Genomic DNA, 27,194 nt, shown 5'->3' on the forward strand with positions numbered 1-27,194 from the left:
CTGACACACATAGGAACTTCCCATCAGTCATCAGGATGGGGTGGTGCAGATCGGGTAAGGAAGTGTTTATAGAGCAAGGCAGAGATACCACTAATGGCAGGTACAGAAGTCAGTACTGAGGTCAGGCATAGTGTCGGAGGGCTATAGTAAATGCACACGATCTACTGCTAAGTGTTATAAGGGGAGTACAGAATAAGCAATAAGTGCATAGAAACAGGTAAAAGCACGTGGGCGGGAGCCAAGGGTGGGGTCGTTACAGAATGAGGAAGGAGGCAAAAGTGCAGAAGATAAAAGATACAGTTCCAATATAGAGCGACCTGGAGGTACCGAAGGTCTGTCTGGTGTACCTGCTGCAGACCGATCTGCTCATAGGTACAGTCAGGTGGTCAGAGCATAATCACATCTGTGACAGCACCAAGAACCCAGAGCTGGACAGGGTGGTTGTCACTTGTGTTGGACCAGGCATCTGCCCTTTAATCCTCATATAATTCACATCAGACATAAGCTGTTCTACCTAAAATGCTGATGGCTGTAGGGGGGTATGAGGCAGCGCATGACAGCGAGAGCATGGATGAATTTGCTGTGCCTCGCAGATCTGAAAGCGGGCTTCGAGACCATCATCCACACATCGAGAGAATATTTGGAATCACAATTCACATTTTAGGAGTTCTTACCCAAGATCAGTTATCGCTGCAGTCAAGTGGACCGCAACAGATCTGGGTTCAACTTCAAGGTGACAAAAGGAACATAGTAAAGGCCAAGGTAAGAAAGGATATGAAATTATTCTATATGAATTTTGGGATACAGTTTAAAAAGCATTTACCCCCCCCCCCAAAAAAAATGTATAACGAGCCATGACTAAGGACGCAATAAGCGTTTGAAACGCGTAGGCACCGTCTACACTGCCATCACCTATTGTACTCTGGAGAAACCCACATATATCTTTTTCACTGTTTTTAAACCTATTGGATTAAAACTTGGAAGACGTTTCCCGTTTTAACAGATGCACTTAACCCAGCGCTGGATCCTTTTTCTTACCCTTTTTTGTCCATGCAAATCCGTGTTCCGACACGAGGCTCGTGCGATAACTACAAACCATACCCCTGATAAGGTGAGCTGGAGGAACCCTCCTATTTTTTTCCTCCGGTTTAATGTTTGTGGCACACCCTACTGATCTAACATTTGTTATCACCTAGATGATAAATGTTTGTAGCTGGAACACCCGTTCAGCTAGGCAGATTTACTATTCAGAAGTTGGGTGGTGTTGATTGTCACCCAGTTTTCTCAGATATGCCTGTATAGAATTATTGGTCACTTACCCTATAGGCCCTGTTCAAACAGTTTTTTGCAGGCAGAAAAAATCGGACTCAAAATTCCTGAAGGAATTCGGAGGCCGATTTTGAACTGCCTACGCTTCTTTTCCGCGTTTTTTTGCCCACCACCATTGAAGCTAAAGCAAGGATCGTTGGCGAAAAACGCTCGGAAGCCAGCGCCACAGGTTTTTTCTGCTTCCCATTGATTCAATGGGAGTTCAAAGGCAGAAACCACAGCAAGAAAAGACATGCTGCTTTTTTTCCCTGCAAGCAGCCAAAAGCTGCCCGAGAAAAAAACACCTCTGCCTCCCAATAAAATCAATGGGGTGGGGGGACTGTTTCTGCATCAAAATCAGCGCCAAAAAACTGACCCTTTTTATTTTCAATCAAAATATATATGACATAAAAAAAAGGTAAACAAACATTTTGTGATGAGCATAGACATGAGAAAACTAAGAAATGTTTGCTTTTTTCCCTTAGGATTATATTAAAGGACTATGTACCGTAGAGCTTATTGAGGACTTTAGCTACCCACGTGAGATGCACTGTATTTTTGTAGGGGCAAGAGGTCTTTTTCTTGACTGCTTAATTCGAGCTACTTCAGCATGTGTGAAACCTCAGAATCCTGGCCGTATGAGAATCTCTGGCCTGGTAGAAGAAGTGGTAATGGCCCAGAGTCGGATTCATACTTTTTTAGATGAAAATATATCCAAAGCCGGTGACGAAGAAGCTTCCATCAAAAGGAATTTTAAGGATCTAGTGGAGAAGCATAACGATCAGCATTCCCTGGATCTTCTAATACTCCCAACATCCATAAAGGAACAGTTACTATTACTAGTAGAGGAGGACAAAGATCTGCGAGTGAAACCGCGTATAACCCATGAAGGGATACCTATACAGTCTTCAGGCAAAGCAATGAGCAATCCGCCTTTACTTACTGCACCCGTGGAATTCCAAAATCAGAGATTTGAGAAGAATGCAACATCTCCGCTAATGGATGTATCTAAATCCGAGTCCTCTACAAGAGTTTTACGTCATAGAGCTTCTAAGCCACGTGAACTAATTCCTGAGTCCGTGCAGATAACTAAAAGCAAGAGACTTCCAGTAGTGGAAAACTACAACCATAGTGAACTTGAAGAAAAGCCTACTGTGCGTGAAAAGGAAGAACCATTAGATGATGATGAGTTCAAGCAGATATCTGGATTACTTGATACCATCATGGGAAGGGATGAAAGAGAGCCAGGCTCTCAAGCTCAATTTTCTTTGGGAACCCAAAAGGAGTTTAACATGCTTTTAGATTTTTTTAAGACCATGGGTTATCAGGAATCTGTTGTTCTAAAAGTTCTGCATGAGAATGGGATTCAGGAACCATCGGAGATACTTGATAAAGTTAATATGGAGCAATGTAGCCAGGATCAAATCACAAGTCAAAACAACAGGCCTTTCACGTTGAAGGGAATATCGCCTACCCTTCCCAGCAATGATGATGATTACGTTCTAGAAGTGATGAAGTCCGCTGCCAAGAATTGTGGCTATTCACCCAGTGAAATTGTAGACATTGGGGATGGTTCTGTGACCGGACTGCTCAGGAAACTGAATGAAAAAAGCAATTCTGATGATGTTCTGATGACTGCTAAAGCTCAAGGAAAAGGGCAAAAACAAGCAGACTTATGGCTTCAGCAGAAGGCTTATGCTCCTTCACAACCTGAACCAAACATTCCAGACCCTGGCGGTGTAGACTTCATTGCTGGAAAACACACAAAATTGAACAGTAACCTTCCAGAGGAGGATCTATTTAATGGTGGAGCCCAACAGGAGCCTGTGGTTATGGAAGAAATAATAAAGAGAAATGCTAAAGAAGAAAACAATGCCCCTGTTGTGACGGGAGCCCAGAGATTCAATGAAGCAATGGAGACCCCTTTTGAGCTCAATTTGAGAAATGAAAAAGGAAATGACCAACTAAGGCATATTGTTATAGATGGCAGTAATGTGGCCTTGATGTAAGTAACGGTGCACTGAATTTATAATACATATTGTTGCGGTTGCTAGTTAGACAATAAAATCTGATGAAGTACAGTTACTCTTTAAAAGGGTTATCTGGTTTAGAAAAACTTTTTACAAAAAAAGGCATTGGTAAATTCATTTGGCATCTATAGAGCAAAGTGGATTCTTCCCATTATCTATTAAAGTTTTTTCCAGCCCTATAAAATTTTTTCTAAATTGACTGAATGGGTTAAAGTAACAAAGGACAGCCGGGTACCTGCTCTAGTGGACGGAATCAAAATTAACATCAATCTCATACATTTAACCCCTTAGATGCCGCGGTCATTATGACTCGGCATCGAAGTGGTTTTAGAGGGAGGAGGATTCTTCTCACTCTATCCAAATACCCATGAAGTGATCACGGGGTGCCAATGCTTTTTATGTTAGCCAGGGGGCCTAACAAAGGCCCCCAGGTCTGCCGTTTAGTGAATGCCTGTTGTACACCGACAGGCATAAATACACTGCAATACAGATGTTTGCCGTGTATTATAAATGCTATCAAATGATCGCATTGTAAAGTCCCCTAGTTGGACAAAGTTTTATAATAAATAAAAAAAATCGTAACTACACATAATTGGTATTGTTGCGTTCGTGAAGTCCTGAACTATAAAACTATTATGTTCTATAACCCCCGCTTGGTGAATGCCGTAAAATAAACTAAAAAATAATGCCAGAATTGCTCTTTTCTGTCCATTTATCCATTTCAATAAATGCACTAAAAAGCAATTAAAAAGTCGTATATTAAATGGTACCAATAAAAACTACAAATTGTCCCGCCGAAAATGAGCCTTCATGCCACTACATCAGCAGAAAAATAAACCGTTATGGCTCTAAGAATATGGCGACACAAAAACAAATACTTTATAAGTAAAGGTGTTTTTATTGTGCAAATGTAGTAAAACATAAAAAATACTATATAAATTTGGTATCTCCGTAATCGTAATGACACGCAGACTAAATTTATTATGTTATTTATACACCACACAGTAAATTTAAGGTGCAAAAACAGAATTGTAAAATTTCTGTTTTTTTTTTTATTGCTTGGGTGGTTTAAACAAAGACGAGTCTAGGGAACAAGGAGCCGTTAAGTACTTTTTTAAAAAAAAATTTTTTATACTACTTTAACACATATATCAATATATAGACTCCAAACAGGATTGTAATAAGGGTTGGGAACTCCTTTTATAAGCCAAAAATGTCCCCCCATATCATTAAGGCGGCTCTATGATAATCCGTTATCACAAAGAGACAAATCAGAGCCTTTAACACCAGTATATATATAAAAATTTCAATCTTTATTATACAAACACAATAAATATTTAAAATCACATAAAGAAACGACTCTAGTATACATGGAGACTGTACCAAGTAAAACTAACTGCCTAGCATCTAAGGGTAGCTATGTGAATGGTTAAATACATTTCTGTTACAATTGCATCATGACAGTAGTGCACCACTTCCAAAGGAGTATAGAGAGAATTAATCAATAGTAAAGAACAGGGTAATGTCTCTATAGATAGAAGGTTATAAATAAGGAAAAGTGCAATGCCTGTCAGACAGAGTAACAGGGAATAGAAGGCATAACTGCTGGATTATGAAGCTTACCCATAGATAAAATCACGCCAGTGCAACGAAAGAAGGTGTCTGCTCCACTACATAGACCCCAACACGCGTTTCGCCATGATGTGCTTCCTCAGGGGGATCTATACATCCCCCTGAGGAAGCACATCGTGGCGAAACGCGCGTTATTTTATCTATGGGTAAGCTTCATAATCCAGCAGTTATGCCTTTTATTTCCTGTTACTCTGTCTGACAGGCATTGCACTTTTCCTTATTTATAACCTTCTATCTATAGAGACATTACCCTGTTCTTGACTATTGATTAATTCTCTCTATACTCCTTTGGAAGTGGTGCACTACTGTCATGATGCAATTGTAACAGAAATGTATTTAACCATTCACATAGCTACCCTTAGATGCTAGGCAGTTATTTTTACTTGGTACAGTCTCCATGTATACTAGAGTCGTTTCTTTATGTGATTTTAAATATTTATTGTGTTTGTATAATAAAGATTGAAATTTTTATATATATACTGGTGTTAAAGGCTCTGATTTGTCTCTAACACATATATACGGTTTATTTTTACTAATCACTCTAACTAAGATCAGGACAGGAGATCATGAGATGTATTTTGCTACTACACATCTGCAATGGTGAACCACTGAATCCGTCTATACTTTGTCTCGGCCATCCTTTTCCTCTCTCTGGCAGTCGGGACTATAAATACTGGTAAAGTGTATAAACACAGTCCTCAGGCGCTTCTCCTCTAAGAGAGTGACAACACAACATGCAAGAGCATGCAGATAAAACCATGTCACGTGGGCCACATCTCCTTGACAGAAGTAATAGAAATGGCAATAAATGACACCGTTCTTAGCTATTTTTCTTTGCCTTTAATATATAGATAGTTAATGTTCACACTTCTGTTTTCCCGACATGTATCATAAAAGATCTGTCAACGGATCCCATATGTTTGTATGGGGTCTAAAGCTAATCCGATTCAGTATCAGTTTGCATGAGTTACTTTGTCCTATAATCCCTGTGTATTTATTTTTTATGAATCAGATCACCGTAATTGCTGCGGGCAACTAACGTCTTAGTGTATTTCTAGATTTGGTCTACACCGAGTAAGCCGTTGTCATCTAAACATGACTCTGTCCATACACATTAGCTAGCTGCGCTTATCGGGGTATGTGCACACGACCTCTTTTCAGACTTAATGGAGGCGTTTTACGCCTGAAAAGACGGCTCCAATACGTCGGCAAACATCTGCCCATTGCTTGCAATGGGTCTTGCGATGTTCTGTTCAGACGAGTTGTAATTTTACGCGTCACTGTCAAAAAAAGGCGCGTAAAATTACGCCCGCGTCAAGAAAGTGCAGGATACTTCTTGGGATGTAACTGCAGCCGCACAGCTCAGTATTGTAACACATAAATGTATGAGAGCGAGGCTGCGGCTGTGTTACACAGCCATTGCCCCGCTCCGGAGTCCTGATAACAAGTGCGCGGGGTCAGGATGATGTGATGCGGCCGGCGCTGCACTAATGAGCAGCGGCACTGAAAACAGAACATGGCGGGCACACTACAAAACACCCCTATGTTCTGTCTTCAGTGCCTGCGCCGCCGCTCATTAGTGCAGCGCTGGCCGCATCACCTCATGCTGACCGTGCATGCACTTCCTGTCAGGAGCGGGGCAATGGCTCTATTAGACAGCCGCAGCCCTGCTGGCGGAGATCAGAGATACCTCTCATCTCCGCCGTTATTCCTGTGAATGCTGCAATCACAGCGGACTGCAGCATTCAGGGGAAAATGAGAAGAGGAGATGCCCCTTGGATCGCGTCACAGTGACGCGATTGAGGGACATACAATATATGTACAGACAGCCCAGGGTCCATTGAAGGACCCCAGGGCTGCCCTACCATATTTCCTGTTGTTAGGGCATACTTAGGTATGTCCTAACAACTGCCTGTGTACTATCCGTACACAGTCTAATGTACTGGCATATAGATGTATGCCAGTACATTAAAGTAAAAACATAAAGTAATGTTAAATTTAAAAAAAATACACATACACCTTTTTTACAATAAACATTAAAATAAGTCTCAATGCATAAAATATACACATATTCGGTATTGGCGCGGCCGTAATAACCTGCACAACTATTTTTTTGCATAATTTATGATGTGTACGCTGTAAATAAAAACTGCTTTCTATCACTTATTGTGGGGCACAAGGTGTGATTAATTTAACCTCCATGTGCCTCACATTAATAGTAATTAACCCCATCATGTACCTTACATATTAACCCATTATGACTGAGAAACATGATGGGGTTAACTACTATTAATGTGAGGCACGTGGAGGTTAAAATCATCATCACACCTCGCGCCTCACATCAGAAAATGGAAGAACTTCTTTTTTTTTTTTTATTACTGTTGGCAAAGTATCGAATTGGTATCGAAATCGCAATACTAAACGAAGTATCGGTATCGAAGTCCAAATTCTGACATCCCTAGTATAACATAATAACTTTTATTGAGTGGGTTATTACAATTGTGGCGAAACCAAATTTGTATAGATTTTGTATGCTTTACTACTTTTACACAGTAAAAACACACTTTTTTTTCAAAATTATTTGTTTTTGTGTCACCATGTTTTAAGACCCATAATTGTTTTACTTTTACGCCGATGCAGTTGTATGAGGGCTTGTTTTTTGCAAGACGACTTCTAGTTTTTATTGGTACCATTTTGGAATACTATTCTAAGGGCCCATTCACATGAACGTGAATAAAGTTAGTGTGCTGCGCATGGAAATGACGCGCAGCACACGGACCCATTGAATTCAATGGGTCCGTTAACTCACGCATGTGTATTCATGCAGTGAGAGTCCGCTGCGCGAAACTCACTTCATGTCCTATATTGGTGCACCTACGCACCCATTGAAGTCAATGGGTGCGTGAAAACCACGCACCGCACACGGATGCACATCTGTGTGCGGTGCGTGATTTGCACAACAATTCTATTGAAAATAATAAAAAAAACAAGACGTGCTTTGCGAGTGCGTGAATAACGCATGCCACTCGGAAAGCACAATGATGCATAACGCAACACATGGACCGGATTCACGCACATTTTTCACGCGCATGAATCTGATACGCTCGTGTGAATGTAGCCTGAAACTGTATTCTAGAAACTTTAAACTTATAAATCACACAACAAAGTCATCACAAGTTGAAGACAAAAGACAGCATCCACTTCTGGATATACCGCATAAGAAAACAATAGGAACAATTCAGTACAGCTAGCAGCAAAGGTCTGTCATTCTGGTCTATAAGTAAGTCCTGTATAAATGTTCATAAATCCAGGGAAACAAATTGTCACACGGTAATGTGTTACCGACCGTTATAGTCCGATTTGAATGACAACATTTTCCATTGCCCCAGACCTCCGTTTGACCAGCCACTTGTAATATGGGGACATAAGGTGTCATGCGCACAGCCCTATTACACCTCAGTACAAGCTTGCAGCTACCCAGAGACGTAATAGATAACCCATAGTAGTCTATGTATCCCTAATCTACGCCTCTGATTTAATACAGAGGCAAATGGTGGCATTCTTCATCGATTGACATATTACAGAGGTATTCTCTGTAAAATGGCACCGTACCCAGGCAACACACAGTGGCATAAGAAGTGCCTATCATTCTATACATCGCCATACAGCAGTGCCGCGTCCATGGAGTCTTATACTGCATGAACCGGTCAATATACGAGAAATCTGTGACTGGAAAGACACAATTCTCCGGCTATAACTCTATTAAAATCATTAGAACAGAAGGGTAAGAAATAAATGAGTCAAAAAATTGCCCGTCACATAAGTATCTGACTATGCCTGAAGAGATTTGGACACCCTATCTAGTGCTGCCATCTTCTCAATATGGGAATGGGTCAGGGGATGATATCTAACATGTCACTATGATGTGTCTACAGATGGTTTTGCTTGGATTTCCCCTCTAAATCTCAGTACGCAACGTGGCGACCATTATCGTTCAATATTATTAATTGCTGCTCGTAAGAACCACAGTGGGAATAAAGTGTAACTAGAAGATGTTTTTTCAATGATGGTGGTGAATCCTGTAAAGTCCATTGTTAGAGCCTTGGTGCTCCCTTTAGGTGTCCTTGTTGCTTTTACGGAGCGTGTCGGTCCTCTGCATATAATAAAATGATACTTCTCTATAAAGGGAAATAAAATCTATTTATGTACTCTGAGTACTCAAATAATCGGTGATTTCAGCTTTTGTCCCTTCTCCTCTCACTTTCTCGTGTTTGCTTTGAAACGTATACTCGATACTTTCCATGACTCATTCAGAAACTCTGCAACTACTGCGTGTTAATCTACCGTACATACATATTAAACATCAGGACAGATGTATTGTGGACTCCAAAAAAGTGTAAAAGTTACTAGACCATTAGTAAGATACTGTCTCCATTTTTCTTTGAACACAGTGATTTCCTTATTAAAAATAATTGAGGTTGGAGAAAGGTTTGTGACCATTTTCGCCATTATTTTGCCATTGGCAACTGCCAGGAACAAAACATGGTAAAATAATGTAGCAGATAGATGCATGTTAACACGTAGATGTCAATAGGAGGAAAACGGCAGCAAATCTGAAAGAAAACCTCAACATATAGAGCACGACACATATTCTAAAAACGAGTATTTCCAAACCATAAAAAGGTGAATGAGATTTTTACAAATGAGTCCCGTCTTCAGTCCCCTTCTCTCAATGCTCTTCATGCTGATGATACCTGACAAATATTGATACAAATTCTCTGAATAATGTGTCACATAATCTCTATGATAAAATGGACACGGTTTACTCCTTTTTGTATTTGCTATTATTGTCTCAGAATTTCATCTTCGTTTCTCTGCATTTCAGCCACTACTTTCAATTTCAGATTCCCTGTTCAGTCTTATCTGTTTCTCGGCGGAGTCTTGTGTAACTTGGTAAACAGGTGTAGGACATGCCAATGACTAATGGTTGAAATATGTCTATTTCTCATAGTGCAACATATGGCAGGTTTGAAATTCACAAGCCTTTCTTTCCTTTCACCGTAGACATGGTCTCCACCGTTTTTTCTCCTGCCGCGGCATTGCACTGGCTGTACAGTACTTCTGGGACAGAGGGCATCGCAACATTACTGTGTTTGTGCCCCAGTGGAGGATAAAGAAGGATAAAAAATCTACAGGTGAGCATCTAAAGGAGTCGTTTACAGTGTTTCACGGTGATAGACCTACGACTAATCATCCCTATAAATCTGTGACCTGACACCCTACAGAAATGGATTCTCACATGGTTTAGCTGGCTCTATCAATGTTAGCTTCTTAGACTATCAACTTTGAATGTGGGTTCATTCACCCACACATACAGTCGTTGTTTAAAAAAACAAAAAATAGCAGTCCAACATCATTAACCTGATAAATCAATGTTTTTGGTAGAAGTGATATTTCTACATAGTAAATAATTTACTTGTAAGTGAAGTAGAGTAGAGCCAACCATTAGGACATGCGTGCCGCTCATTCTGAGGAATTGAATCATTAATTGAAAGGGGCTTGTTCAAAATAATAGCAGTGAGGGGTTAAATTGGTGAAGTCCTTCATTCTGTGGAGTAACAGGTCAGTTTTGGCCCTTAATTAAGGTAGGAGGGTGGCAGATGTTGTACATGTTTGATTATAGTGCATTTCCTTCTGAAATACTGGGGGGAAATGGGTCATTCCAGACATTATTCTGATGAAAAACAGACTTTGATTAAAAAGTTGATTGGAGAGGTAAAAACATACAGAGAAGTGCAGCAAATTTTAGGCTGCTCAGCGAAACTGATCTCAAATGTCTTGAAGTGGCAACCAAAACCTGAAAGACGCAGAAGGAAGTGGGGAACTACTGTTCAAATGGATCGAGGAATAGCTAAAATGGCAAAGGCTCAGCCAATGATCACCTCCAGATAGAAGATCTGATTACCAGTGAGCACTGCTACAATCAGAAGATGATTAAGTGACGCACACGTTGACTGGCCCAAAGAGAAATGGCGCAATATTTTGTAGACTGATGAAAGCAAAATTGTTATTTTCAGGTATAGTGGCTGCAGACAGTATGTCAGACGACCCCCGAGCACTGAATTCAAGCCACAGGATACTGAAAAGAAAAGCATTGTGGTTCAAAAATCATGATATGGGGGTTTTTCCTCCTACCATGGTATTGGGCCTATTTATCGCCTACAAGAGATCATGGATCAGTTTGAACATATCAAAATACTTGACATCATGTTGCCCTATGCCGAAGAATAAATGCCCTTGAAATGGGTGTTTCAACACGACAATGACCCAAAACACAACAGTAAGCGAACAACATCTTGGTTACAGACAAGAGGTATTGGAGTGGCTAGCCAAATCCCCTGACCTCAATCCCACAGAGAATTTATGGGGTGACATAAAAAATGCGGTTTATGAGGCAAAACCCAAAAATGCAGAAGAACTGTGGAATTTAGTCCAATGTTCCTGGACTGGAATACCTGCTCAGAGGTGCCAAAAGTTGGTCGACTCCGTGCAACACCGATGTCAAGCAGTTCTCAGAAACAACGGTTATGCCACTAAATATTAGTTCAGTAAAGTGAAATCTGAAATATTTCTTCAGTTTATACATGACATTTTTGAGTTTGTAAAGAAAATGCTGGCACTGCTATTTTTATGAACAGCCTTATTTCTTTTTTCTTTACTTTCTGTAAAGGATTAACCCCTTAATGACCAGCCTATTTTAGACCTTAAAGGGAATGTGTCACTAGAAATTATTTTTTTTTTTCTTCAGTTAAACAGTTAGTATTTAAGTGATTAAACATTGTTTTAATTTTTTCACAAGTCAGGAAATATTATAAATTAGATTCTAATTTATAACATTTCCATGTGCTGGTCACTAGAGGGAGCAATTCCCAAAATTGCTGCATTGCAACGTGGTAAAGCAACCACATTGCTTTATGCTGCAAATTTGGTGTAGACACACTCGCTCTAGTGAGCTCACGGAATCTCCCCTCCCTTATCCTGGCTAGTGCCAGGAGAAGGAGGTGGTTGAATCTTCTAATCCTCCTACACTGTGCATTCGCTCAGAAAATGGCGGCACACAGTGTAGGAGGATTATATACAGTGGTAATCAGACAGTATAACACGAACATAATACACACATCACATACACAAACATAACTTACCTGCTCCTGCCGCCACTGCTGCCTCCGATCATACTCGCCGCGACCGGAAGTAGTCATCTTACTGTCCGGCCACGGCTTCCGGTCCACAAGAAAATGGTGCTGGATGTCGCTCGGCCGCGGCTTCCGGTCCACAAGAAAATGGCGCTGGATGTCGCTCGGCCGAAGACCTTCATTTTGGACTGTGTGGGAGCGGCGCATGCGCCGTTCCCACACAGACGGCGTACACCATAGTGAATGGAACGGCTCCCGTTCGCATTCTCTATGGGGATGTATGTGCCGTATTCCATCTCTGTATGTCTCGTTAATGGACACATACAGAGATGAAAAAAAAAATGGCAGCCCCCATAGTGAAGTAAAAGTAATAAAAAAAAAAAACGACAACACAAAAACAGAAATAAGTAAAATGTAATTTAATAACATACTAAAAGCAAATTTATATATAAAAAAATTTTTTTACGTCACCTTACCGTTAATGACCAAGCCATTTTTTACGTTTTTCCATCATCTCATTCAAAGAGCTATAACTTTTATATTTTTGCGTCGACATAGCTGTATAAGGTCTTGTTTTTTGCGGGACAAGTTGTAATTTTTAATAGCACCATTTTGGGGTACATATTATTTATTGATTAACTTTTACGAACTATTTTTTGGGGGGGATAGAAAAAAAACCGCAATTTCGCCAGACTTTTTTGCGTCCTAAATTTATGCCGTTTACCGTGTGGTATAAATAACACAATAACTTTTATTCAGCGGGTTTTTGCGATTGCAACGATACCAAATTTGTATAGTTTTGTATATTTTACTACTTTTACTCAGTGAAAACACTTTTTTTTCAAAATTATTTGTTTTTGTGTCTCCATGTTTGAAGAGCCGTAACGTTTTTATTTTTTCGCCGATGCAATTGTAGGAGGGCTTTTTTTACGGGACAACTTTGTAGTTTTTATCGGTACCATTTTTGGAGTAGATGCGACTTTTTGATCACTTTTTATCACATTTTCTTTAAGGCTGGATTCAAAGAAAACAGCAATTTTTGCATGCTTTTTTATTTTATGTTTTACGATGTTCACCGTGCGGGTTAAATGATGTAATAAGTTTATAGTTGTCGTTACAGACGCGGCGCTGCCAAATATGTGTAACTTTTTTGCTTTATTTTCTTTGTTAATAATAAAGCAGCTTGTAAGGGGGAAAAGTGTGTGTTTCCTTTTTTTTTTTTTTTTTTACTTTTTTACTTGTCCCACTAGAGGACTTCACTATGCGATTATCCGATTGCATTTATAATACACTGCAATACTTCTGTATTTCAGTGTATTACTATCTGTCCTTGTAAAACGGACAGGCATCTGCTAGGTCATGCCAGAGGCATGATCTAGCAGGCATTTGCTCCAGGCAGACCTTGGGGCCTTTTATTAGGCCCCCGAGCTGCCATCGGAGACACAGACACTCGGCGATCTTCTCGCCGGCTGCCAGTGGGATGAGAGGGAGCTCCCTCCCTCTCTCCAAAACCACTCAGATGCGGTGCACGCTATTGAGTGCCGCATCTGAGGGGTTAAACGGGTGAGATCGATACTAATATCGATCTCACCGGTTCGAGCAGGGACGCCCCCAGCCCTCATCTACCTCTGGCAGCTGAGAGCAGGGAGATTTGACAGCTCCCTGCTCTGTTTTACTTATTCCGATGCAGTGAAGTAAAAAGTCTATGGCAACGGAATAAGGCCCGTTCGTGACCGACTTAAAAACACTATGGGGCGGTCACTAACGGGTTAACACAAACTGGATACATTTTGTTATTGTTGTGATTTTGAATTGAATGTGTAGTATTTCCAGTGCATTTCCATTTAGGCAAATAAAAGTTATCATGTTTTTGCACTTTATTTGCTTTTTTTGAACACTACTGTACATTGTGTATATATGGAATTTTAAGCAAAAAAAATGACTGTCAAACCAATTTGTTCATGGTGGCTTTCATACTATGTAGTAGTGAATTGTTTGTTCTTTTTTTCCAGGTCAAGCTGCATTTTGCTTATTGTAGTGCGGCCTATGCAGTGTTTGGTGCATTAGTGGTGCAACTCATAGGCAGGTCTGAATGAGATGTCATAGGTATCATATACCAGTGTGGCCAGTTGCTGTTTACTGTTGTTCAGAAGCCTCTGAGCATAAGAACCAACCCTTTATTACCATGGCACACTTCCAAAACAAACCCGCCTATTTGAATGCCATTACTGTTGTCTCTAAACACCCAGGCCTAGTGACATAATGACTTTTTTCAAATTGTAGAGGCTGACTTTCCACACTAGAGCCATATAGGATTTCGATAGTTGTGCCATCTTATATATATTCCACACTGCATTACCAATACAGTAGGGGTGGCAGAATGGCAGTGCCAGCACAGTTATAATATCTACATAGAATTGCCTGTACCATTGCACCAGCCACATAGTAATGGGCATTAATTTATGCTCTCACTATTAATAGGAACATTTGAGCAGCAGGTAAGTAGACACTATAATGTCGTTTTCTTTGACTGCACAGAATGGCACGGAAAGAGCTTTTTGTTGGGCGAAAGTGATGTAAGATTGATCACTCTCAGGGCACGTGTGGGGCATGCTGGGGCGTTTCCAATCTAGGACAGCCTCTCTGGAATTTTGTTTGACCTGGACTGACCAATTCTTCTGCTGAGTTATATAACACACATTAGATGTTGATGCAGTAACTATGCGTTTCGTAACATGTTCATAAATATCTTTTGTCCATCCAATCATATAAACAACCAAAATCACTCTGATATGTTAATATAAAAACAATTCACGTTTTATACCAATTCTATTTAGTGAATAACAAATCAATACTTCAAGACTTCCTACAGGACTAACCCTTTGATACAAAACTTATGTGTGCATGACCTTTTTATGTCTCCTCATAGAGCAGCACTTCGTAACTCAGCTGAATGATCTAGGGCTTCTCTCTTATACCCCTTCAAGAACCGTCGAAGGCAAAAGAATTGCATCTTATGATGACAGGTAATACTGAATGTTGCAGCCTGATCAACCTACGGGCAGTATAATCAATATAAAGCTTAGGCAAGACCTGACAGCCCAGGTCAGGTCGAATGGTTTTCTATTAGGAATGAAACCAGACAGGAATACACCCTGTCCCCACTGTTATATGTTCTTTTAATGGAGCACTAAGCGGTGGCCCTCCAGAAACGCATCGGCTCCCACTTATATAAGACAGTCCTATATGTATACGACTTGCTTCTCACAACCCCGTATTTCCTTCCCTTCAATCCTTCATGAATTTTCTAGATTAGGCCATTTAAATAACTGCAAAGTTAACTTTACCAAAATTGCTTAATGGCTTCCTCCCAAGGGAAAAAGTGGCACACCGTACATCACAGTTCCTGTTTAAATGGGTTCTAATAAATACATTGGTATAAACCCTGCTTTTCCCCACAGGGATGAGCTCGAAAAGATTCCTTTGATGGAAGGCTTATGATGACACACATTTACACCACATCCTTTAGGGTTCCTCTCTGTCTTTTTCAGCCCTCAAATCTGCCCACCCATAAGCCCCTTTTTTCTGGATAGTTTACCATCAACTTACTTCCTACCGTATGTAAGGACTACATGTCATGAGTCACATTTTACAGCATCTCCAATGCCCTTCGTGTCGTTCTTTCTACACCGTTAGCCCCCGACTGATACTCTCTCGCAAATACATAATAGGATTACCCCCAGGAACCCAAGGATTGCCAGGTCATGGGAAAGGAAGTTGGCAGTGCCCATCTCACGTGAACAATGGAATAAGGCTTTCTTTCACCTTCTACTAGAAAATGCCCATGCATGTGATGCACACTCCCCACAAACTGTACCTCTTGGTTTCTGAGCTGTGTTGGAGATGTGGTTCTGAAAGGGGAAGTATGCTATCACTATGCTAACTATGTAAATTGAGGGTATTACAAATAACTAAGCAGACTGTTTACAGCCACCAGGGAGGCCAAGTAATTGGTCGAGTCTAACAAAGGTTCAGCTAAAAAAAAACTGTCTTTCATGCTAGAACTATGCTAACACATATGGGATACCGTCTTTTCAATGTATGTGAAGGCGAAGATGAGTGGTTGTTAATGGTTGCAGCCCCTCAAATAGCATTCCTTTCAATTCTGCCTGGCTCTCGTCCTTATAAGAGAGAGATCCTGTGGCATTTTTGGAAGGACGCCAGTGCCCCTTCTACTGCAGAGTGGGTACAGGAGGTTCACTATTGCGAGAATGGGGATTTCAGACCGTAGTGCTTAGATAATTTCCTACAACAAAAAAATATTAGCTCCTATGTGTAGAAATTCTTCCCTTCCCTTTTCCTATCCCTTGGTTTGAACTTGATGGACATGTGTCTTTTTTTCAGCTGTACTAACAATGTAACTATGATATATATCGAGAGAGGAAGAATAAAACACACAGACCATTCTTGTGTGCTCAAAATACAACTCTGAGGTTTATTGCCAAACTCAATTACAATGTCATTCAAAAGGGGTGTAGGCTTGAAGTTAACCAATCCGGCAACGTGACAATAACTAATTTCAGCCAATGAGAATATTTCAAATGCATTATTATTATTCTTCTTCATTAAAATGCTGACATCAGGTTTCTCTTGGCAAGAATATAATAGATTTATCCTTTTAAGATGGGGAGTTACAGAGAGTTTCATTCCCATAAGAGAAAGCCTTGCACATCCGACACACACACACACACACACACACACACACACACACACACACATACACACATACACACACACACACACACACACACCTGTGGTCTAAATTGCCATTGTCGTTTGCTGGACGCATCAACCAGATTAAAATGGTCGTTCAACCTAAATGTTTATATATTTTACAGCACATGCTGATCTCAGTCCGTAGTAATATTTCTGATCCCTGAACTCCTTAATTATAAAATTTGTCTGGGACTCCTCCCGATCTAAACTCAAACTTACTACTCTACAGTGGCCCAAGACCGATGGAGGGATGGCACTGTGTGACTTACACACTTACTATTTTGCGGGTCAATTACGCGGCATGAAAGACTTTTTTTAGCTGAAACTTTGTTAGACTCGACCAATTACTTGGCTTCCCTGGTGGCTGTAAACAGTCTGCTTAGTTATTTGTAATACCTTCAATTTACACGACCTACAGAAATACTTCCCTTACATAGAACAGCTCTGGCAGTGTGGCATACCCAAGGGGTACTCTCCCGGATCTACCTCTATGGAAAAATCCCACTCTGCCGTCCCTACATAATATACCGGACCCTCAATTTTGGCAAGGATTGGGAGACTTGGGGCTTCTTTCTGACATTTGCAGGAAACTTACAACTTCCCTCGCCTACAATGGTATAGATATCTCCAACTCTGACATGCCATTCAATCTCCGTTTCCACCCAATGATAGTATTATATCTGAATATCCTCTTATTGGTATATTAACCCCTTAGTGACCAGCCCAATTTAGGCCCTAATGACCAAGCTATTTTATTCGTTTTTCTATAGTCGCATTCAAAGAGCTATAACTTTTTTATTTTTTCGTCTACATAGCTGTATGAGGACTTGTTTTTTGCGGGATTAGTTGTACTTTTTAATAGCACCATTTTAGGGTACATATAATTTTTTTATTAACTTTTTTTGGGGGGATTATAAAAAAAAACTGAAATTCCACCATTGTTCTATGCATTTTTAAATTGACGCCGTTCACTGTGCGGCAGAAATAACATGTTACCTTTATTCTATGGGTCGGTACGATTACGGCGATACCACATATGTAGAGGTTTTTTATGTTTTACTACTTTTGCACAATAAAAACACTTTTGAACTAAAATTATTTGTTTTTGCATCGTCGCTTTCCAAGAGCCGTAACTTTTTTATTTTTCCATCAATGTAGTGAATTTTTGGGCTTGTTTTCTGCGGGACGAGACGTAGTTTTGATTGGTTCTGTTTTGGGGTGCATGGGACTTATTGATTCATTTTTATTATGACTTTTTTGGGGAGCAATGGAAAAAAATTGCAATTTCGCCATTGTTTTTTGCGTTTTTTTTTACGGTGTTCACCTTGCAATTTAAATTACATATTAGCTTTATTAATGGAGTCATTACGGTCGCGGCGATACCATATATGTGTACTTTTTTTTCTTTTTTACACTTTTACTAAATAAAACCACTTTTTATGGAAAAAAATGGTTTTATTTATTTTTTTACTGTCATTTTTATTATTAATCTTTCACATTTATTACTTATTTCATTAGTCCCACTACGGGACTTTACTGTGCGATCTTCAGATCGCTGCTATAATGCTTTGGTATACTTCGTATACCAGAGTATTATTGCCTGTCAGTGTAAATCTGACAGGCAATCTGTTAGGAAGTGCCTCCGGCGCGTCCTAATAGGCATATGTCCAGGGCAGACCTGGGGGCTTTTATCAAGCCCCCAGCTGCCATGACAACCCATCGGAGATCCGCGATTGCAGTTGCGGGCCGCTGATGGGTGACGGGGAGCTCACTCCCTCTGTAAACAAGTTAAATGCTGCGGTCGCTATTGACGGCGTCAGCCTAGCCTAAGGCCCCTTAGTGACGGACGTGAAAAGGCGTATTGTTGGTCACTAAGGGGTTAAAGTCACAGGGACCTAAGGGCCTCATATCAGCACTATACACTCCTCTTCTCTCTTCTAAGATGACTTTGACACCACTGGTCGTATTTGATAAACGGTTATTACAAATCCCAGACCTTACCCCGGACGATAGAGATGCTGTATTCAGCTCTCATTTATCTCGTTTCCCCAGCTATTAATAATAACCTGATTTAGCTTTATGTTATACACCAATCTTATTTGACACCCATTAGACTGCACAGAATGGGTAGAATACCCACAACGGCATGTCATATATGTCATCGCCTAGAAGCAGATTTCTGGGATCTTACGTGGGACTGCACATACATGTCTACCTTTTGGATATGTGTTTTTTTGCCTTCCTCTCCTCCCTTCTCCTATACCCACTTCTCCCAAGATCACTCTATTTGGCATCCTGGATGAGGACATATGGCCACAGTACATGCGTATATTCTTGAAAGAAACGTTTTTTTGGCCAGAAAAGCAGTTGCCATGCACTGGATGGCTGACAACGCAACCTCTATTTCACAATGGAAGGATCTTGTAAATACAGTAATACAATATGAGTGGCTAGTATACCAACATAGGGGTTGCCCGGATAAATTATTAAGGTATGGGGCCCGTGGTTGAATACCTCTGATACATTTGATGACGAAATACCTTAACCTACATCTTGAGACATATGTATCTAACCTTCCTAGGTTTCTTATATAGATTATCATCTGCTATCCTTACGCTTTTTTGGCATTATGATGGCATAGACAACAGGTTTTCTTGTTGGTTTTGTTATTGTTTTATTGATTTGTTAAAATGGCAAAATACTCAAATGTTGCTGACTGTATTCTTACTTTTGTGACCTTGTTATACCTGTGCTGTATCATAGCTTATTTTCTTCGTGCATTTGCAATGAAATTACGAGAATGGAGAACTTTCTGATGATCCAATGAAGTTTCTATCTATATGGTAGCAACGGATAATTTTTTTGAATTCTTCTTTCTTTTTCTTCCCTGTTATGTACATAATGGTCCATTGCTGGGGGTTCTTTGCCCATTTCATAACAGCCTCCATGGAGAATTTAACAAACCTGGTATATGCATGTGGGACAGGGAATCGCTACTTTTAACCTTCTACAGGCTTTCACAGACTCACCTACATGTTGAATTCAAGCTTATACAAAAGCTGTATTCTGAACAGTTTACCATGTTTGTTGTTACACTGTTGTGGCTGATTTATAATGAAAAAAAAAAATAGAATACACATAGAGCACAGGCTAGGTGGCAATTTTTGGGCAGGTCACAACTTTAAGTATGTGATGCAGCTTTTCTGTGATTCCACTGATATCAATTTATAGTCGAGTTGATTCAGGGAGAGGAAAGGGGAAGAGGATGTGGTCTGTGAGAAAATTAATAATTAACTTTTATTGTATTTGCATTAAAAAACAAACAAATGGTTAAAAGGTCCAGTGGTGCATAATGGTATGTGTGAGTGACCCCTCAATTCACATACCCTTGGCCATGAATTAAATGATGAGGTGGTATATAATGTTGCTGTCCGTATGTTCCGTTAGTAGTACTGGATGATTATACTACAACTGCCACAGATTGCATAAAATGTATGAGACTGTTAAATTAGAAGTTCTGCCGACCACTATGTCATAAATTGAGACTGACTGTATAGCCTGGAATAAAGTGTTGACTGTTACACTATATGGCAATAAGTGCAGCTGGGCCGGTGATGATGTGCCCTGTATTGGGAAGAGGTTCTCCCCTGCGTTAGTGTTGGTATGACGGTGTGAACAGTAACTGAACCGCACCCTCACGCTGGTGTCCCTGTAGATCAGAGCAGCAGCGTGGGGAACGGCCGTGTATGACAGTAAGAACGCTCTCAGCTGTCAGCTGAGAGGCAAAGTGAGGACGGCCGTGAGCAATAATGGCCGTGCTCAGCTATAAGCCGAGAAGCAGTGTCACAAAGATCGCCTGCAAATTGCCTGGTGGCAAAATATACCACAGTGGTATCCGGGCAAAAGCAGAACGGCGAGGGCTAAGGTCCAGCGCCGAACCTCACCCCAGGAACAATTGAATATATGCGGCGAGGCTGCTGTCAGTACCCGCAGGTGAACATGAGTCACCAACGGGAGCCGGCGGTAGGCCAGATAGAATGAATCACCCAGCTGATGAACTCAGCAGGGCGCACTGCAGCCACGAGCACGGACGACCAGCGGGTAGCTGGCAGCCGTGATAGAGAGAGGATCGTAGAGCGAGTATTGGAACTTGGACAGCTAAGGCCAAGTAATGCACCACGGGATTTGTTAAAATTGTTGCTAAGCACCCGACGCGCGTTTCGCCAGAATTCTGGCTTCTTCTAGGGGTGAAAAGCCGCCATTAAACCGCCCTATAAATAGGGTTCATGGTTGAATGACAGCCCCATTAGCCAATCAGAGACCTTGGTCTCGATTGGTATGGAAATGGACGTATTGCCATTGAATTTGGGATAGAACATATGGCAGCAGCTATAACACACCTAACAGATGTGTCTGAGTTCAGATTAAATTGTAGGCATTTCCTAGGCTCTGCAGACATGCAGATATGAATTAACACTAGGAAATGATAGGAAAATAGGGGAGGTTTATCCTTAGTCCCCATTGTGTTATAAGGAGCAGCATTTATAAAGGATTTAATGAGAGGATTATCTTATCCGAAAGTAGGGTGTATATTTGTTATAGAAAGCAGCCAAAGCCAAAATTTTCATTTAGTCCCGTGGGGCTCACTGTCCGCATATGGAAGATCCATTCGCTCTCCTTTTTAAGGAGTGCTTGATCTCGATTGCCCCTTCTGATGCCCAAATGTATTTGGCACAGGGCCCAGCCCTTCAAGGAGGTCCAGTCAGAATTATGTACGTCCCCGAAGTGTCTAGCTATAGGGGTCGGGTTGAAGGGCTTGTTTTTGGTCTTACAGTCTTTCATATTTTTTTCAAAATTGATTATTGAATTGATGTGCTCGCGAATTCGTATGCGCAATTCTCTTTTGGTTTTCCCAATATATTTCAAGCCACACGGGCATTCGAGGCAATAAATCACACCAGAAGTTGAACATCTTATGTGATCTGTGATCCGATGGAGGTTGCCAAGGGCGTCTACAAAATCTTTTTTGTCCACTAGTACCCGGCAAGCTCTGCACATTTTACACGGATGGAAACCAGGACTGAGTACCTTATTGGCTCTGTTCTTTCTTGAAAAGTGACTTTGTACCAGAATATTTGAAATAGTTTTACACTTTCTATATCCCAAGGAGACTTTATTGCTAAGGAGATTTTTGAGCACTGGGTCACTGAGTAAGATGTTCCAATGGTGGTTCAGGATATGCGTCATTCCATCCCAGTTTTCATTGTAATCTGTAATAAATCGTGGTTGTGGTTGTGCTATATTGGCACTGATTTTTGGGGTCAATGCGCTATCACGATCGGTCCTCAGCGCCCAGTTATAGGCTTTCTTGATATTTCTATTACTGTAATTCCTGCTTGACAGCCTGTTCCTTAATTCTGTTGCCCGCATTTTAAAGAGCTGGAATGTGGAGCAATTCCGTCTGAGGCGCAGGAACTCTCCCTTTGGTATGCCTCTGATAGTGTTGACAGAGTGTGCACTTGTTGCATCCAGAAGGCTATTTGTGGCTGTTTTCTTGCGGTAGAGGTCTGTCTCAATTGTGCCTTGCTCATTGGTGAACAGCCTCACATCCAGAAAAGGGATTGAATGCTGGTCATATGTAAGGGTCAGTCTAAGATTGAAATTGTTGGTGTTCAAAACCCTTATAAACTCTTCAAGTTCTATAGAGGGACCATTCCAGATGAGTAGTATGTCGTCTATGAATCTTCGCCAAATGTTAATCCTGGATGTGAATTTGTCCAGGATTGCAGTGAACTGCAAGTTTTCTCATGACCAGGTCACACAGTTTTATTGGATCACACATGTGGTGTGTATGTCTATGGGCATAATTCTCACAAAAGAGGTTCTTGGTCCTGAAAGGCACCTGGGGCTTGTGTGGTAAGCTTTTTATGGAGTTTGGAATGATTCTTACAGAGTCCAAAGGCCCCAGTGAAATTACAAAGCAATGGATAAACATATAAAACGTTAAATGTACTTCATTGTCATGCAGTAATTTCATGGTGTAATTACTTAGTTTGCCTGAAGTGCATTTCTGTGTCACATTTTAGGAGGGTTTCGTCACTTGGTGCAGTCTTGTGCTCTGAAACAATACGTATCCTAAATTGGTGAATATATGTAGACTTTGTTCATGGGCTACGTTAAGATTATATGTATAATGGAACTTCCCCATGAATTTGCCAGATGTCTGTCCTCTTGGTCTACAGTTTGCAGATAACAACACTTTTTTATTTTATTTTGGTGTTGAATAGCATAGTTCTTTTTGTCATGAAAGTAAATGAGCAGATGTATTCAATGGGGTATATTTGTATCCCCTTAGGCCTCTCACACACAACCTTCTTGGCACGTAATACAGAACCATGCAGGGTGCTGTATCTGTCTCCAAGAACCCAATCTGATATATGGCATCCGATGGAGCATGCATTAATATCTGACATTTCGACTTGATTGAAATGCATTATCACCGTATTCGGGTCCATGTGATACGGATTAAATATGGTTGTGTACATGAGCAAGACCGAATTGAATTACGGTTGGTGCAGGCCCCTGCGCAAAAATTTTTGGGTAAAAAATAGATAATTATTGTTTGGGGATTGTATTCAGACCCCCTAAGTAAATGAAGACCAAAGACCCTCAAAATAAATTCAGACCTCAGACCAGACCCCTAAATTAATTCAGACCCAGACCCTTAAATAAATGTAGTTTAATCAAAGTTTATTGACCCAAATCAACCCCTTAAGTACCAAGCCTATTTTGGCATTACGTCCTACAGGAGTTTTTACATGTTTGCGTCGCTACATTCAGAGAGCTGTACATTTTTATTTTTCCATCTACAAAGCTGTATTAGGGTTTTTGTTGTTTTTTGCTGGATAGGTTGTATTTTTCAATGGCATTTGGGGTACATATAACTTATTGATTAACTTTTATTAACTCTTTCTTAGGGGAATGAAAAAAAAAAACGCAATTCCGCAATTGTTTTTTGCATCTTAAATTTTCCCGTACACCGTGAAGCATAAATAACATGTGACTTTTATTTTAGGGGTCGGTAAGATTAGGGTGATACTAAATATGTATAGGGTTTTTTTAATGTTTTAAAAACACTTCTTTCTTTTAACTAATTTCTTTATGCATCGTTGTATTCCAAGAGCCATAACATTTTTATTTTTTTGTTGATGTAGCCATATGTGGACTTATTTTTTTGTGGGAAGACATTTCGTTTTTATTTATACAATTTGGGATACATGGGACTTCTTTTTATTTTTTTTGAAAGGGGAATGTGGGAAAAAACTTTTTAAAATAAACTTTAATATGCGATCTTTTGATCGCTCATATAATGCCTTAGTATATCAAATCATTCCTGCCTGTCAATGACATGGGTGCCTTGGCAACCCATTGGCGGCCAGCAATTGCGGCCGTGGGCCGCTGATGGGTGTCAAACTACTTAAATGCTGCAGTCGCTATTGACTGCAGCACTTAAGGGGTTCGAAGTTATATATCAGACAACGCCGGGATCCTGTGCCCGTGTGATCACCATGACATACAGTAACTGTACTATTTGCAGAAAGGTATGGTCGGCACAATGTCTTTAATCACAACGTGGTGCACGTGGATAGGGATAACCCAACTTGAATAATGGAATACCGAAATGTAGGCCTACTGAAAAGTATGTACGGTATATGCACTCAATACTTGGTCAACGCAGCCGTCTACCAGGAAATGTTATGCTTCCCTCTGCTGACAAGCTTTATGGAGATGCTGATTTCATTTTCCAGCATGACTTGGCACCTGCCCACACTGCCAAAAGTACCAATACCTGGTTTAATAACCACAGTATCACTGTGCTTGATTGGCCAGCAAACTCGCCTGACCTAAACCCCATAGAGAATCTATGGGGTATTGTCAAGAGGAAGATGAAACACCAGAGCCAACAATGCAGATGACCTGAAGGCCGCTATAAAAGCAACCTGGGCTTCCATAACACCTCAGCAGTGCCACAGGCTGATCGCCTCCATGCCACGCCACATTGATAACACCTCAGCAGTGCCACAGGCTGATCGCCTCCATGCCACGCCGCATTGATGCAGTAATTCATGCACAAGGAGCCCCGACCAAGCATTGAGGGCATATACTGTACATACTTTTCAGTAGGACAACATTTCCGTATTAAAAATCATTTTTGAAATTGGGCTTATATAATATTCAAATTTTCTGAGACACTAAATTTTGGGTCTTCATTAACTGTTAGCCATAATCATCAACATTAAACGAAAAAAAAAAAAATAGATCACTGTGTGTAATGAATCTATATAATATGAGTTTCACTTTTTTTAATTGAATTACTGAAATTAACTTTGATGATATTCTTATTCGTTGAGAAGGACTAGTACATAGTCCTCTGTGATGTCTGGGTGCAGGACCTTGATCATGTGACTGTGATGTCGCTAAAGGTCCTGTTCTTCTCCTAGTTGCAGTTTTGCTGCAATTTCTTTGTAGCAGTTTTACAAAAATTGTGGCAAAACTGCAATAAGTAAAAGCATGCAGGGCTGGTGTTCTGCCTGTGGTGGGGACCCCCTGGATGATGGAGGCCTGGTTTATGTGCTCCAAGTGCCCTCCCTTTTGTTTTTGTTTTTTGTAGACCTCAACATGATGTCGATCATTGTTGGGATACATGGGACTTCTTTTTATTTTTTTTGAAAGGGGAATGTGGGAAAAAACTTTTTAAAATAAACTTTACTATGCGATCTTTTGATCGCTCATATAATGCCTTAGTATATCAAATCATTCCTGCCTGTCAATGACATGGGTGCCTTGGCAACACATTGGCGGCCAGCAATTGGCATTATATACAATGTATTCATTGTCGATCATTAATTCAAATTCACTTATCTTTTTTTGGAGTGAAAAGAGATTAAACACATGCATTTACTGTCTAATCCAACACAGGTTTATGCTACAGCTGGCTGAGAAGACGGATGGTGTAATAGTCACAAATGATTATCTACGGGACATTTTTGCAGAATCTCCGGTTTGGCAGAATATCATAAAGGACAGGTACATATACAAGACAAAGCTTAAAACGATCTCCAAATTGATATTATATATTTCATTGTTTCAATTATATATTTTTTCTCCTGTTTCATACTTTGGGAATATTCAGATTACTGCAGTTCACCTTTGTTGGAGACATCTTTATGGTTCCAGATGACCCTCTAGGGAGAAATGGGCCACCTCTGAACAAGTTCCTTACAAAGAATTCTTTACCGAAGTAAGTTTTATTTACATCTTGTGGTAATATCTGCAAGGTATTACATTCTTGCTTACAATATTTTATTTTTTGTAGGGCCAAATCTAAAGGTCATTCATTTGCCGGACGAAGGGCTGTCCATGCTGAACCAAAGCCATCTTCTCAAACAGAGGTCCTCAACCTTCGAGATAGAAAACCAGTTGGATATAAAGAGAGAGAAGATAAAGACGTTCGTTACCACAGAGATACGGAGGGGCTCAGATGTGAGCTTTTAAGTATATTTCCTTCTCAGGACATAAAAGTGGATTTTATTCTCCAAAAGGAGCCATGCCTGAATGATCTCAACAAGCTCTCAGAACTCCTTATGAATCTCAAGTTTTGAACTAAAGTCAAAGGAGACTTATTAAAATATTTTGCGGACACGAGCAATCACTTTATCCGCTGCTGCTGAATCTTGCATGGCAGCTGCTAAGAAGGTCCGCTCTGGATTATTTATTGCTTTTACCTACTGATGTTCAATACATAGGACTTTCAATATTGTAAATAAAAAAAGCTTGTGAGAACAGCATTTTTAAGAAATGATTTACGAAAAAAAAATTCATACATTAAGAGAACAGATGAATAATACAATATGCAAGTGATCTCCGTGACAATATGTTTACAAAAGTCTTACAAATAATGAAACATGTAACATGGGTACAGTGAATATATGAGCCTTCATGTAGATTTTCATATCTGAATAAAAGATATATTTTTACATTTTGTATTGTCAGCCATTGACGTAGTGGTTTTATCTGATGAAACCGGTTTCAGAGTCAAAGAGGTTTTCTTTGGGGGTTCCACCTCTAATAGATATACCATAAAAGTTTTTCATTGGAGAACAATATTAAAGGGATATTCCGGTTAGAACAAGCTGTGCTCTGCAATTTCCGTCAGCGTAATAGCGTTTGTATAGAGCTGCAAGGTGCATGCTCG

At 40.3% G+C, this 27,194-nt stretch overlaps 1 protein-coding gene across 1 annotated transcript; it reads left to right on the forward strand.

The window, feature by feature from the left end:
• Positions 1-26,930, forward strand: LOC142742904 (protein KHNYN-like). Its single transcript, XM_075853130.1, has 7 exons — positions 1-762; positions 1,794-3,313; positions 10,035-10,165; positions 15,093-15,189; positions 25,919-26,026; positions 26,133-26,240; positions 26,316-26,930. Exons 1-7 carry the CDS (start codon positions 520-522, stop codon positions 26,599-26,601), a joined length of 2,493 nt encoding a protein of 830 aa, XP_075709245.1. The 5' UTR covers positions 1-519; the 3' UTR covers positions 26,602-26,930.
• Positions 26,931-27,194: the final 264 nt, after the last annotated feature.

This window comes from Rhinoderma darwinii, chromosome 1 (assembly GCF_050947455.1).
Source record: "Rhinoderma darwinii isolate aRhiDar2 chromosome 1, aRhiDar2.hap1, whole genome shotgun sequence".
NCBI classification, from domain to species: domain Eukaryota; kingdom Metazoa; phylum Chordata; class Amphibia; order Anura; family Rhinodermatidae; genus Rhinoderma; species Rhinoderma darwinii.